Here is a 13,541-nt window from a genome sequence, read left to right as displayed (position 1 = left end):
AATATTAAATATATTTTAAAGGAGAATCCAACACCTTATTTTCTCAACTATGAAAGAAAAAAAAAACTTCTAAGGAATATACCACAATACCAAAATGTTGACTTGGTTACTGCTTGAAAATAGAAATACTGTGGTTGGATAGGATTTGCTTTCCTTTTTCCACAAATGAGCATGTATTTTTTTAAAAATAAATTTCTTAGCGCTCTAGTTCTGAGTAAGATAGGATAAATATAGTCTGTCTTTCCTCCTGAATGCAACTGAAAACCTGAGCAGAATGCATGAAGCAGCAATCTGAGGACTCTGAAACAGAAACGGTAGCAGGTAGATTGGGAAAGAATCAGAACTTGAGGTATAAATACTCTGGTGGCTGGTTTCCTGTTTGGCTTATTATTCCTGTGTCTCCTGGCCTAGTCTCAAAAGCAGTGTGAATCCTGAACTGTACAATGGCCACAGAAAGCCAGGCCTCCAAGGGAGCCCTGGCTTTATGGTCTGAGGAGTAAGGAGGAGGGCCCTTTCACATAGAGGGTGAGGGAAATCCTACTTAACCCTAACCCTACTGCTTTTCTCTGGCCCTGCCCCCAGGCAAGCCTCTTAAAGAAGGCGAAACTGCGCAGCCGCAGTGGCAGCTGGGAAAGCACCTGAAATTCTGTGGGGACTCCTTGTCTCTGAACCAAAGAATTGTGGCTTATAAGTGTGTATGTGTTGGGACAGGGTTGGGGGTTATGGGGTGTGTGGGTGATGGGGGGAAGGTCCATTGACTTTTTTCCATCACTTGAACTCAGAGCAGCCTAGTCACAGAACATATATGGCAGATCATGGAGACTAAAGGATCTGATTTTCCAGGAGGAGGATGTGGGGGTGCGCTGGGATGGGAAGAAGAAAGGTGATCTTGAAAACTGGATAGGCTGGAGGAGATAGTGAAGAGGAGGGAGCTTGAGAAATGGATTCCACAAAGTTGCTCGTGAACTTCTCTGCTAATATGCCTGGATGCCTAAGCAGTATTCCAGTGACTCTGAGAATTAGACTGTGTTAGGTAGAACACCCAGATTTCAGATTGGCCCCCGAGTGGCCAAAGTTTAGGATGGTTCTGTAAAAGTTTTGGAAACTGAATTGATATTGGAACTATGGCCCTGTTAAAAAATAAAATTCAACTGAGTAAAATTTAAAGATCTCATTGGCTTTATTCAATAATTCATGAATTGGGCACCGTTCAATCTAACAGGTATAAAAGAGCTCTGAGGAGCTGTACAAAAATGACTTTTATGGGCAGAAAGGAGCAAGAGTAAAGACATTAATTACACTAGGCAAAAATAAGTGGATTGGTTATTGCAGGTAACTTTCCTTCAGGGGATGGCTGGGGACTAGCAGGCAGATGACCTCACTAATGCCGGTCAGGTGATTCCTGACTGACTGGTTTAAGACCACATTTCTGGGAGAGCCAAAACTATAGTTATTTCTCAGTGTGATGATGTGGGCTTAGCATAAGTGACTTCTTTGGAGCCCTCTTATCTTGTTTTTCACAGACCCCAGGAGGCAGATCCAAACCTTATGTAAATGAGTCAATTGCCTCCTAAAACAAAACCTCAACATTTTCCATAGTATTTAAGACCTAGGGCCTTATAATATTCAAAATGTCCAGGATACAATTCAAAATTACATACAGAAAATCAAGAGTCTGAATACTGAGATGACCCAAGATGTTGGAAATACCAGAAAGACATTAGAACTAAAAGAAAATCTCAGCAGAGAAATAAAAGATACAGAATATAATCAAATAGAAATATGGGAATTGAGAACATGTAATAATCAAAATTTGAAAATATACTGGATGCCCTCATTAGCAGAATAGAACAGTGTGTGAATTGGAGACAAATCAATAGAAATTATCTGTGCCAGACAGAATGCTCACCCTTGCCAAAGATACCCATGCCCTATTCCCTGGAAAATATGAGCGTTACTTCACATGACAAAAGGCACTTTGCAGTTGCAATTGAGGTTATGGACTTTAAAATTAGAATTATCTGAATTATTGGGTAGGTTCAGTCTAATCACATGAATCCTTAAAAGCAGGGATTATTTTCTGGCTCAATTCAGAGAGATGCAGTGAAGGAAAATCAGAATATTCAAAAAATGGGAGGGACTCAGCCTGTCATTGCTGGAGGAGCCACAAGAACAACATTAGGAGGAATGTGGGCAGCTGCTCAGAGAAAAGACCGCTCCTAGTTGGCAGTAGAAAGTTGGGGTCCTCTGTCCTACAACTACAAGGAACTCAATCTGGTCAACAACCTGAATGAGTTAGAAAGGAGACTCTTGCCCAGCACCTCCAGTAAAAAATGCACTTGGGGGCCTCCCTGGTGGCACAAGGGGTTGAGTACAGTGCTGTGAAACTGTCCGTAGCCTCTGCAGTGCAAGTTCAATCCCCGGCCATGGAGCTGCCCACATGGCGCAAGAGACCTCTACTGACTTGCCCGCTGCACCCCTCAACCGTGTACTTCGGTCTACCTGCCTGTTCTGCTCCCCATTCTGTCTCTGGTGAATCCTCTCACCTCCCACACCTCTGGCCTGTACCCCAGTTCTTGTAATCATAAATAAATAAATCTTTTTAAAAAATGCACTTGACATCAGCCTTAGAAACACCTTGATTTTTGTCTTGTGAGACCTTTAGCAGAGAACCCAGTCAAGCCCAACCAGATCTCTGACCTACAAAAATTGTGAAATAATACACAGGTATTGTTTTAAGCCACTAACTTTGTGGTAATTTCTTACAGCAAAATGAGAATATTAAGATATCAAATATGAACTACAGAGAGGAATTTAAAAAGAAATTGGGCCATGAGAGTTTGTGGAACAATAAGATAAAGTGTAGAGTTCATGTTTTCAGACACAGAATTAGAAAATCTGGTACAAAAAACTCTGTTACATACCAGCTGAAAATGTCTCAAGTCTGTTGAAAGAGGATCAGTGAACCCCAGGCGGATTAACATAAAGAAATCCACGCCTAGGTATATCATAATCAAACTGCTGGAAATCAAAGACGAGAAAATCTTGAAAGCAGGAAGAGAAAAATGTGGTATTAACAATTGGGAAACAACCATTGTAATGACTGTGGGGTTCTAATAAGAAACCGTGGAGGCCAGAAGGAAATGACACATTTTTTAAGTGCTAAAGGAAAGAAGATCATCAATCAAGAAGTCCACACTGGTTAAAAGAATCACCAGGAAGAAAACAAAACAAATTCTCAAATGAAGAAAAGCTAAGAATATTCACTTCCAGCAGATCTCCTCTAAAAGAAATGTTAAAGGAATTTCTTCAGATGAAAAATAAGTGGTACCAAAGAGAAACTTAGAATTTAGAAGTAAAGAGAAATAAAAATCACAACTATTCTCTTACATTTTTTAATATGCATGTGACAGCTGAAAGCAAAAATTATAGTAGTATGATAGCATTTGTAACATATGCAGATATCCTGTATTTCACAACTATGACTCAACGGGATGGTAAAAGGATCGACATGGTGATATGGTTTTTACATTCAATGTGAAGTGGTAAGATATTAATTCTAAGAAATTATGAAAAGTTAAATATATATATATGTTATACTCTCTAGTATAACCTCTAAAAAACACATACAAAATTAAAATGGAATACTTTAAAATAATAATAGTGTAAAAGAAGGCAAGAAAAGGGAAACAGAGGAATGAAAAACAGAGCAGAATAACAGAGAACAACGGTAGACCTAAACCCAAATATCTGTGGTTATGGTCTGAAAATATCATTTAAAAAAAAAACTGGAGATATCTATATACACACACATGTATATATGTGTATGTATGTATCAAACTAGATCCAAGAGATCACAAAGGCAAACAACCAACACTCTATAGCATACAGTTAATACAAGAAATGCACTTATAATGATACAAGTAGGCTAAAACTAAAAGAATGTAAGAAGATATATCATGTAAGAAGTAAGAAGTGTCTATATACAGACACTAGTCAAAATAAAACTGGAGTGACTGATAATATTTCATGAAAGGGTCAGCACAACATGAAAAGACAACAATTCTAAATATGATGTGCCTAAGAACCAAGCTTCAAAATGCAGGAAGCAAAAAAGCAAAACTGAAAGGAGATGTAGATAAATTTGCTCAATATTAGTTGGACACTCAATACTCTTCTCTTAGTAATCCGTAGAAGAAGTAAACAGGAAAGCAGAATAATATACAAGAATTGAAACCACTGCAAATCAACTGGTCCTAATTAACAACTATGAGACACTCCATATGAGACACTCCACCTAAAATAATGTTTTTTTTCCCCTAAAGAAGACTTCACCAAGATAGAACTACATGATAAACTAAACATTAGCAAATGAAAAACAAATGAAATATGTATGTTCTCTGGCCATGAACTAGAAATCAATAACATAAAGATGGTTGTAAAATTTCCAATTACTTAGAAATTAAACTACACAGTTCTAAGGAGGTCATCTCCAGGGAAATTAGAATATATATATTGGTGGCAGCTTACAATGATTTGACTTATTATTTTTTCGACTTTACCATCATGCAACAGCAATAGTATACAGTTGAAACTAAACATTGAATTCTGTTCTTTTCCAGGCTGGTAATATGAGTACAATATCTCTTACAATACCAGACAGAAGCAGTGAACTGCAGCTCCTAGTTGGGCATGAGATCAAGAGGACAGACAGCCGATACTTGACAGTGTACTGGAATCTAAGTGTTCTGAGCACGAATAATGTAGGCCAGGCTAAGCCATGGTGTTCAGTGGGTTAGGTGAATTAACTACATTTTCCAATTATATTTTCAATTTATGATAGGTTTTTTGGGACATAACCCCACCATAATTTGAGGAAGATCTGTATTTTGAAAAGAATAAGAAGGAAGATGCAGCAAATCAGACATATATGCAATGCAGGTCTCAAATAAATAATCTAAATTGTCACCTTATAAAATTAGGGTGGGGGGAAGCAAGGGAAAAAAAGAAACATAAACTAGAAGAAAGCAAAACTATGCAAATCAATCAAATATAAAAGGGAAGAACAATAGAGAAGTGAAATAGTACACAAGGTTAAGTACTTGTTTAAAAAGATTTAAAAAGGGCCTCCCCAGTGGAGCAGCGGTTGAGTGCTGGGTTGAGAAGTTGCCCGCAGCCTCTCAGTGCCGGTTCGATTCCCGGCTGCTCCCCGGCCACCAGAGGAGGTTCCCACATGGCGCGCAGACCTCTCCTGCCGCCCGCTGCTCCCCTCAGCAGTGTGCTTCGGTCCTTCTGCCTGCTCTGCTCCCCGCTCTGGCTCTGGTGAATTCTCTCACCCTCCCGCGCTTCTGACTGTACCCAGTGCTTGTATAAATTAATTAATTAATTAAAAAAATTAAAAAGTGATAAACCTCTAGCCAGACTAAGAAGTAGACAAATAATCAGAATGAAGAATGAAAAGTAATACCACTACAGATCCTGGAGGCAATAAAAGATAAGGAAATACTACAAACAAGTCTACATGTATAATTTGACAATAGGTGAAATGGACTTATTCCTTAAAATGACAAACTGTTCAAAACTAACCCAAGATGAAATAGTCTTTAGCTATTAAATAAATTAAATTCATTGTTAAAGTCTTCTAAAAAAAAAAAAAGAAAGAAAGAAAAAGAAATTTTAAGGTCCAGATGGTTATACTGGTGAATTCTACCACTTCAAGAAGAAATAACACCAAATTCACACATCTCTTCCAGAAAACAGGAGACAATGCTTTCTAATTCTTCCTTAACTTAATAAAGGACATATACAAACAACCCATAGCTAGCATCATAGTTAATGGTAAAAACTGATGACTTTCTAAGATCAGGAAGAAGGCAAGAATGTCTATCCCATTACTCATATTCATCATCATACTGGAAGTCCTAGCCAGTGTAATAAAAAAATAAAAAAAAGAAATCAAGGGCATTCAGATTGGAAAAGAAAAAAATAAAACTATTTCTATTTGTAGATAACCTGGTTGTCTACATGCAGATAGCCAAGAAATTTACAAAAAATATTCTGAGAGTAAGTGAACTTAGCAAGATCACAGGATACAAGGTCAACGCACAATCAAGTGCATTTCTATATACTAACCATGAACAATTGGAAACTCGAATTAAAAAATATTTTTGCAATGCTTGCCTTCAAATGAAATCTAAATGAAATCTTTATTAGATTTCATTTGATAAAATATATTAGATTTGTATAATGAAAACTACAAAACATTGATGAAAGACATCAAAGATCTAAACCAATGGGGAAGCAAACTATGTTCATGAATCAGAAGATACAACAAGAGTGAAGATGTCGATTCTCCCCTAAATTGGCCACTGAATTTAACATAATTTCAGTTGAAATCACAGCCAGATTTTTGGGATGTTGTTGCCATTGACATGTTGATTCTAAAATTTACATGCAAAGGCAAAGAAACTAGAATAACCAAAACAATTTTTCTTAAAGGGAGAAAATTGGAGGCGTCACACTATCTGATTATAAGACTTACTATAAAGCTACAGTAATCAAGACAGTGTCAAAAAAAGAAAAAAAAACATAAAAAGACAGTGTTGTATTAGTGAACAGAAAGATACATATATCAAACAGAATAGAGTAGAAAAATAGACCTTCACAAAGGTGCAAAGGCAGTTCAGTGGAGAATAGTTTTCAACAAATTGAGCTGAAATCATTAAACAACCACATGAAAAAAACAAGAACTTCAACTTAAACCTCACACCCTATCTAAAAGGATCAGAGAAATAAGTGAAAATCTTAAACTTAAAAATATCCAGGAAAATCTTTGTGACCTGGGGTTAGGCAAAGTGTTCTTAACACATGGCACCAAACCAATGCATAAAAGGAAAAACTGGGAAGTAGCACTTCATCAAAATTTTTTAAATTTGCTTTGCAAAAGACAATTGTAAGAGACTAGAAAGACAAGCTAGACTGGAAAAAAATCTAACAGTAGACTTGTATCCAGAATATATGGAGAATTTTCAACATTCAACAGTAAGCTGAATTCAACAGTTTAAGTAAAACATTGATTTTAAAATGGGCAAAAGAATTGAATGGACTTCACCAAAGAGGGTAGGTAAAAAAGCAGTTAAATACACAAGAAGATACTCCACATCCTGATGATTAGGGAAATGCAAATTAAAACCACAGTGAGGTAATACCACACACCAAGTAGAATAGCATTGACATTACTAAAAATACTGCCAGATCCAGAGAAATTGGATCTCTTATAGTGGAATAGCCACTATGGAAGCATGGTAGTGTTTACAAAGTTAAGTTTATCTTTACCATCTGCAATTCTACTTCTCTATATAAACTCTAGATGAATGGAAATTTATGTTCACACAAAAACCTACACACAAATATTCACAGCAGTTTTATTCAAAATCACCAAAAAACTGGAAACAACCCAAAATATCCATCAACAGGTTAATATAAAACAAACTGTAGGGCATCCATCTAATGGAATACTACTTAGCCACGAAAAGCAACATGTATGAATCTCAAAAGCATAGAGTTTATATCCTCTATGAATCCGTGTCTACGACATTCTGGAAAAGGCAAATCCATAAAGATGGAGAACATTTTCTACCAGATGGTAGAAGTGATAGTTTGACTATACAGGGATATATATATGGGAATTGTTGGGGTGATGGAACTGCTGAGTCTTAACTATGGAAGTAGTTCTACAAATGTGTTACAACACATAGAATTATACCTATGAGGAACTTAATGGTATGTCAATTAAACAATTTTTTAAATGGAAACAAAATATACTCAAATAACTTTTTCCTTAAAACTGCTTTAAAAGAAAGCTTCCGTGTGGGTTTGTTCCAGGAAGGCTGTTTTGTGGTGGCTCTTCCACACCAGCCCTGGTGTTTGTGGATCTGTACATTCATCTGTAATATGAGAGGCTCAGTCACAGCAGTGATTTGCCTTCTCCCTCTACCCTAAAAGTGTATCCTTTTGTGGAAGAGGGGGTGAGGTTTTTATTTGGAGAGAGGGCATTTGGCCTCCACTGGACTCTGGACCCACAAACAGTTGTGCTTTTGTGTGTTTCATGTATTATCTGGAATAGAACGGGTCTTCAACCAGATCCTGAGACACCTGGGGGGTGTGAACAATCCTGGATTCAGGGCCTGCTAGTGGCACCCACGTACTTGTCCCTTTGGCACATGCCCCTCCCCAGTGGTGAGTCAGCCGGGGCGGGCAGGCTGGCTCTAACGGTCAGCTATCTAAAGGAGGCCTTTTGTGGGAAGCTATAATTGTGCTCCTGGGGAAACACTGCAAAAATACAATGGGGATTCCAGAAAGGCTTTGAAGTTTAGGCCCCCCTCTGAGGTAGGGTCTGAAAGAACTGAAACCATTTTTTTTCCCACGGATGCCTTTTTGGAAGAGCACTTTGTAAAGAACAAAAGGCTGTGCATGGGTGGGGAAAATACTGTTATGAGGAAGACTATGCTGACCTGGACCAACGGGGCTACGCCTCATTCATGAGCTGCCTGCCCCATGCCAGTCACCCTGCTAAGGCATCGCTGATCTTCACGACAATGCTGTGAGAAAAGGGCCTCGTTGCTTGGACAGATGAGGGAACTGAGGCTCCAGGAGGGATCAGAGACAGGGTGACAAGCCTAGGCTCCAGTCCACAGCTCCAATCTTCCAAGTCAAGGTCTGTGAGACGACCTCCAGGCCTGCTTGTAGGCCTGTTCCCCATATGTGCCCGGAAGAGACAACAGAAGCCACCCTTCATCAGACTGCTAGGGAAATGGCAGTGGTGCTTTGAGCCTTACCATGTAGAACAACACTCGAAAAAGGAGTTTTAAAAAAATTTTATACAGTGGAATGTTTTCTTTGAAAACTATTTTATGCCTAAATTCATTGTAGAAAACCAGAGTTGGGACCCTGTGGTTGAAAATGGAACCAGGCTGGCCTGTGCCACCCCAGCTCCTGGAGCACCGCTTGAAGGCTACTTATCCAGTAGGCTGGCACTTACTGTGAGGACCACAGGAGATGCCATGACACTTAAGGCTCCGGCTCTGGGTTCGGAAAGAATAAGTAGAGATTGAGGCAGACTTGTTCCTGGGTTAGCCGGCCGAGGGGAGGGCGGCAGGGGTGCTGGGCCTCTTGACCCGGGGAACCACCTGCCTCACCCTCCTCTCTAGCCAGCAGTCATAACCTGTCATTGATAACACAGGAAGCTGCTGTCTTCACCATCTTACATTTAGAAAGTTTAATCTTCAAAAATATGGATTACAAGGTTAAACCCTGTAGTGCTCTTCCTTCTTTCTTCCCCTTATGAAAGGCATAATCTGTTTTTTCTGCATCAACAAAAGCAGAATGCTCAAGTTAAGATCTAGGTGTGGGGTCAAGGGCAGATCTGTCCCTCTGACTCCAGTGCAGGAGGCGGCAGGAGGGTTCACAGTGGAATCATCAAACGGACCTCCTTCTCATAGATGTCGGGGATCACTCCCACAGGGGAGTTGACCATGTGCACGGTGTTCTTGCCAAACAGCTGGAACTCATAGTGGATGAGCTGCTCCCAAAAGCCACTGTTGGGCCGGATGATGGGCCGGCATGACTTGGTCCACGTATGGGCATCTAGCAGGGACATGGCATGGTACTTCATGAGGTAGGCGAGGCAGAGGGCGGCCGAGCGGCTCACCCCAGCAGCACAGTGCAGCAGTGTGCGGCCCTGCTTCATCTCCACACTGTGGATGTGGTCGGCGATGGGGTCAAAGAAGTCACAGAGACGCGAGATGGGCGTGTCAGCCACAGGCACCTGCAAATACTGGATGTCCTCATATAAGGTGTTCACCACCTCCACCGAGACGTTAATAACAGTGGTGATGTGGTTACTGGAGAGCATAAGCTTGTTGTTGGCAGCTATCCCATTGCTGATATACAGGCTGCCGGTGATCTTGGAGAGGCCACTGACCGAAGGCTGCCGGAACTGGACCGGGAAGGCACACGTGGCTGATGTCATCAGGCCAGTGGGTCAGCAGCCAGTGAGGCATAAAGACGGCATCTTTCTGCTAGGTTGTGTCCACGGAAAAACTGCAAGGAAGAAGAGGATGTTTAGTGGGAGGAGCCCAGTTGGTCCAGAAGGCCAACTCCCAGGGATTTCAGAGAAATGGATGGATAGGTCTATAGTGGGATTTCCCAATGGTCCTTTGACCATCACAGTGGAATCACCCAGGGAACTTACTAATTAAAAATGCAGATCCCCTAACCCACTGACTCAGACTCAGGGTAAGGTGCACAAATCTGCATTTTCAGCATACTTCTCAGGAAGTCTAACATGTGCTGACCTATAGTACAAAGGACAAGCCTCAAGCCTGGCACTCAAGGCCCCTTTGAGGGGGCCCCATATTTCTTGTTGGACAGGCTGAGTTGTGTCCCTCAGGCATGCCCTGGCCTGACTCTCCATCTAGGCTCACTCAGCCCTGTTCTCCTGGCTTTTCAAAATCTTCTCCTTCCTCCAGTCCCTCTATAGTGGGAACAACTTGCAGTGTTTCTCTCCTCAGTCTTTTGACTTTATGCTCAAATCATGAGACTAGAACCAGTGAAGTAGAATCTGAACCCACTGAGCTGGGAGACTCTGGGGATCTAAGTGAGAGAAGGGTCCCAGTGTCTGCTCTCCAAGAACTATCTCTTTGAAGACACAGATGTGCCCATGTGGAACTGACAGGCCATTACAGAGTGTGACAGCACTAACCTTGCTTCTGCACCTTGATGGGGAAGGGGGTGGTTGAAAGCTTCCTGGAAACCAGCTGGCATAATGGCAGACCCCAGACATAAAAACAGAGGTAGAGGAACCTCAGATGGGAGAGCCACAATAGCATGATGTGCGTGCAGAAGGGCAGTGCCTGAAGTCAGAGAGGGGCAGACCCCTGTCTTCTCCTAAAAAATCTCAGCACCCTCAGTCTCTCAAGCTTGAACACATCTTCGTGAATTTCACTGAAATAGGAGCATCTGGATTTAGATAAACCTCTCCAGGCCAACTGGCAGTCTGCATCAGGCACAGAGAAATGAGGTTGAAGTTATCTTCCTCTGTTTAACATATTTCACTGGCTACTCACTGCCAAGATGAGAGGGAGCACCTTATCTTGAATGTCAAGGCCATTAGTGGCCTGGCTCCTGTCCAGTGCTCCAGTCTACTATTAGCCTTCCCTACATTCTGAAGCGCTTCAACTAGACAGAGCCACTTGCAGTTCCTTATAGACATTTGGTCCTTAAAGACATTTGGAGCCTTTGCTTTTGCTGTTTTTTCAGCTTAGCACCCCCTTTCCTTCAGCAAAGGTCAGGTGAGCTTTGTCTTTCTGAGGGAAACCTCCTCCCTTGATAAGCTCCACCCTTGGATGCTGAGGGACAGGACAATACCCTTCCCCACATTTGATCAAGACCCTGCTCCAGGTTTTCTAATCCCTATGTGCTCTCCTTCCTAACACATGGAAGATGTGGTTTTTGCCTTGATCTGTATCAGCAGTGCCAAGCTCCACATCCCTACAAGTAGGTGCTTAAATATTTGTTGAATGAAAAGATAACTCCAACCACCACTACTGTGTCTTCTGATAGGTTTTCTGGGAAGGATGTTTCTCTAGAATTTTAGGGAGGGTCTGGGTGGAGGTGAAGGTGGTATATAGGCTGCTGGAGAGGAAGGATTTGCATAGGAAAATCCAATCTTTCAATGCCCCAGCGTCAAAAACATGAGGGTCACCACAGGTAGGGCGTGTGTGTCTGGCTTGCTCTAAAAAGTCATGTGAGGGCAAAGAAAAAGCGCCCCTTTCCCCCAAGCTGTAAGTCTAAATGCTGAGGGAGGCTCTGGAGCCTCATCAGAAAACCCACAGAAGTTGAGGGAGGTGCCCCGACACCAGTGCCCAGTGGGAAACAGCAATAAAGGGGACTGATGCTTCTCACAGCAACACACACTTTGTAGAGGAGATACTCCTCTTGAAGATGAGGGTAGTGATGAGAGTTATTTTCATGCTAGTCAAGAAATACTCAAGACACCATGGCCCCTCTCACAGAGCTTAAAGTCTAGTGGGAGAGTCAGATACCACACAGGCAGTTGCAGGCGCAGCAGAGTTGGGAAACAGGGATAACAGTGCCCACCTTCTAAGCATCTTCTGAGGATTTAAAGAGTAACCCAGGTAAAGTATTTAACACAGGGCCTGGCAAAGAAAGTCCTCTATAAATGATAAGCACTGTCCCTGCAGTTAGGGAAGTTAAAAGGCGGGGCATCATGGGAATAAATGGTAAAGGGATTTTGCTCTGCTAGGTGAGGAGGGAGGGAGTCAAGGAGATTGCCTGAAGAAATAATACAAAAATCTGAAGAACTTTTAGTAGGAAGGGGAAGGAGAAAAAAATAGCTACCCCAATTTCCCTATTTTACAGCCTATAAAGCCCTTGGCTTCTCTCACATCTGGTCCGATTTTCAGAGCTACAAATAGGGCGCGGTCTGGAGCTATTGTCTCCATTTCATACACGGGGAAATGAAGCAGAGAGGGGAAAGGACCCGTCTAGGGTCACCAAGCAAGCAAGGCCAGACAGCTGGTAGGGGAAGCCGGCAAACACTGCGGGGTGCTCGCTAATACCGACTTACAAACGTGGAGCAAAGTCCACGGATTGACGGGAGCGAGACGCCACCTCCAGGGGGAGAGCCAGGTAGGTTTTCTGGGGGAGCTGGCGTTAGACGACCGGGATTCTTCGCCAGCTGGGTGTCATGATCCCAAGGTCTCACCCGTCTCGCGCGGGCGGGCGGGCAGGTTCGTTCAAGAAGCAACCACGACCGAAGCCTCGGACGAGGGTCTCACGGAGAAAAGACCGGTCACGACCCGGGAGCCTCCTTCCCTGCCAGGGCGGAGCTCTGGTTTCCCCAGCTCTGGTCCCACATGGCTGGGACCACTCGGCCACCCGGGTCTTCGGGGGAAAAAAACCCAAAAAAACAAAACCGGGTTTCGACTACGCGCCCCGGAGCGGCCCCCCACGGACGCCCCCAGTTACCTGCCCTGCGGTCGCGCCCGGGCGCAGCATTCCGGGCGGGAAGGTCGGGTAGGCTGCGCGCTCCGCCGCCCGAGCCCGCCGGCCCGGCCCGGCCCGTCTCCAAGGCAACGCGCGCGCCGCACCATGGCGACCGCCGAGGGACAATCCTGCGGCGGCCGCGGCCTTCCGGGCTCCGCGCGGAGCCGCCTCCGGGCCCCGCCCCCGCGCGTCTTCCGGCCGCGAGCCGCGCCCGAGTCGGCGCCCGAGTCGGCCCCCGCGCGCCGCGCGCCCCCGGGCGTGGCTTCCGTCCTGGCGCGCGGCCCGGAGCTGCTCGCGGCCGCGGAGGACGCGGGGCCCCCGCCGCGCGAGCCCTGGGCCTCCGGGAAGCGGAGTTTCCCTGTGGCGTTTGCCGCCCAGGCGACCTCCAGTGCCGCCACCAACCCGCCCTCGGGCTTCTTGTCGCGCGACAGCGTCGCGAGTCGCCGTGATACCGAGTTAGGGGTTCAGCCCAA

At 43.6% G+C, this 13,541-nt stretch overlaps 1 protein-coding gene across 2 annotated transcripts; it reads right to left on the bottom strand.

The window, feature by feature from the left end:
* Positions 1-9,463: 9,463 nt before the first annotated feature.
* DUSP18 (dual specificity phosphatase 18) lies at positions 9,464-10,030 on the bottom strand (the record flags this gene model as incomplete). Of its 2 annotated transcripts, XM_084253268.1 has the most annotated exons (2): positions 9,567-9,755; positions 9,866-10,030. In XM_084253268.1, 2 exons carry the CDS (start codon positions 10,028-10,030, stop codon positions 9,567-9,569), a joined length of 354 nt encoding a protein of 117 aa, XP_084109394.1. The 2 variants fall into 2 exon arrangements, with proteins under 2 accessions (XP_084109393.1, XP_084109394.1); XM_084253267.1 differs by having other exon boundaries at positions 9,464-10,030.
* Positions 10,031-13,541: the final 3,511 nt, after the last annotated feature.

Source organism: Talpa europaea, assembly GCF_964194135.1.
Source record: "Talpa europaea genome assembly, chromosome: 14".
NCBI classification, from domain to species: domain Eukaryota; kingdom Metazoa; phylum Chordata; class Mammalia; order Eulipotyphla; family Talpidae; genus Talpa; species Talpa europaea.
This window is presented reverse-complemented; position numbering and strand designations above follow the sequence as displayed.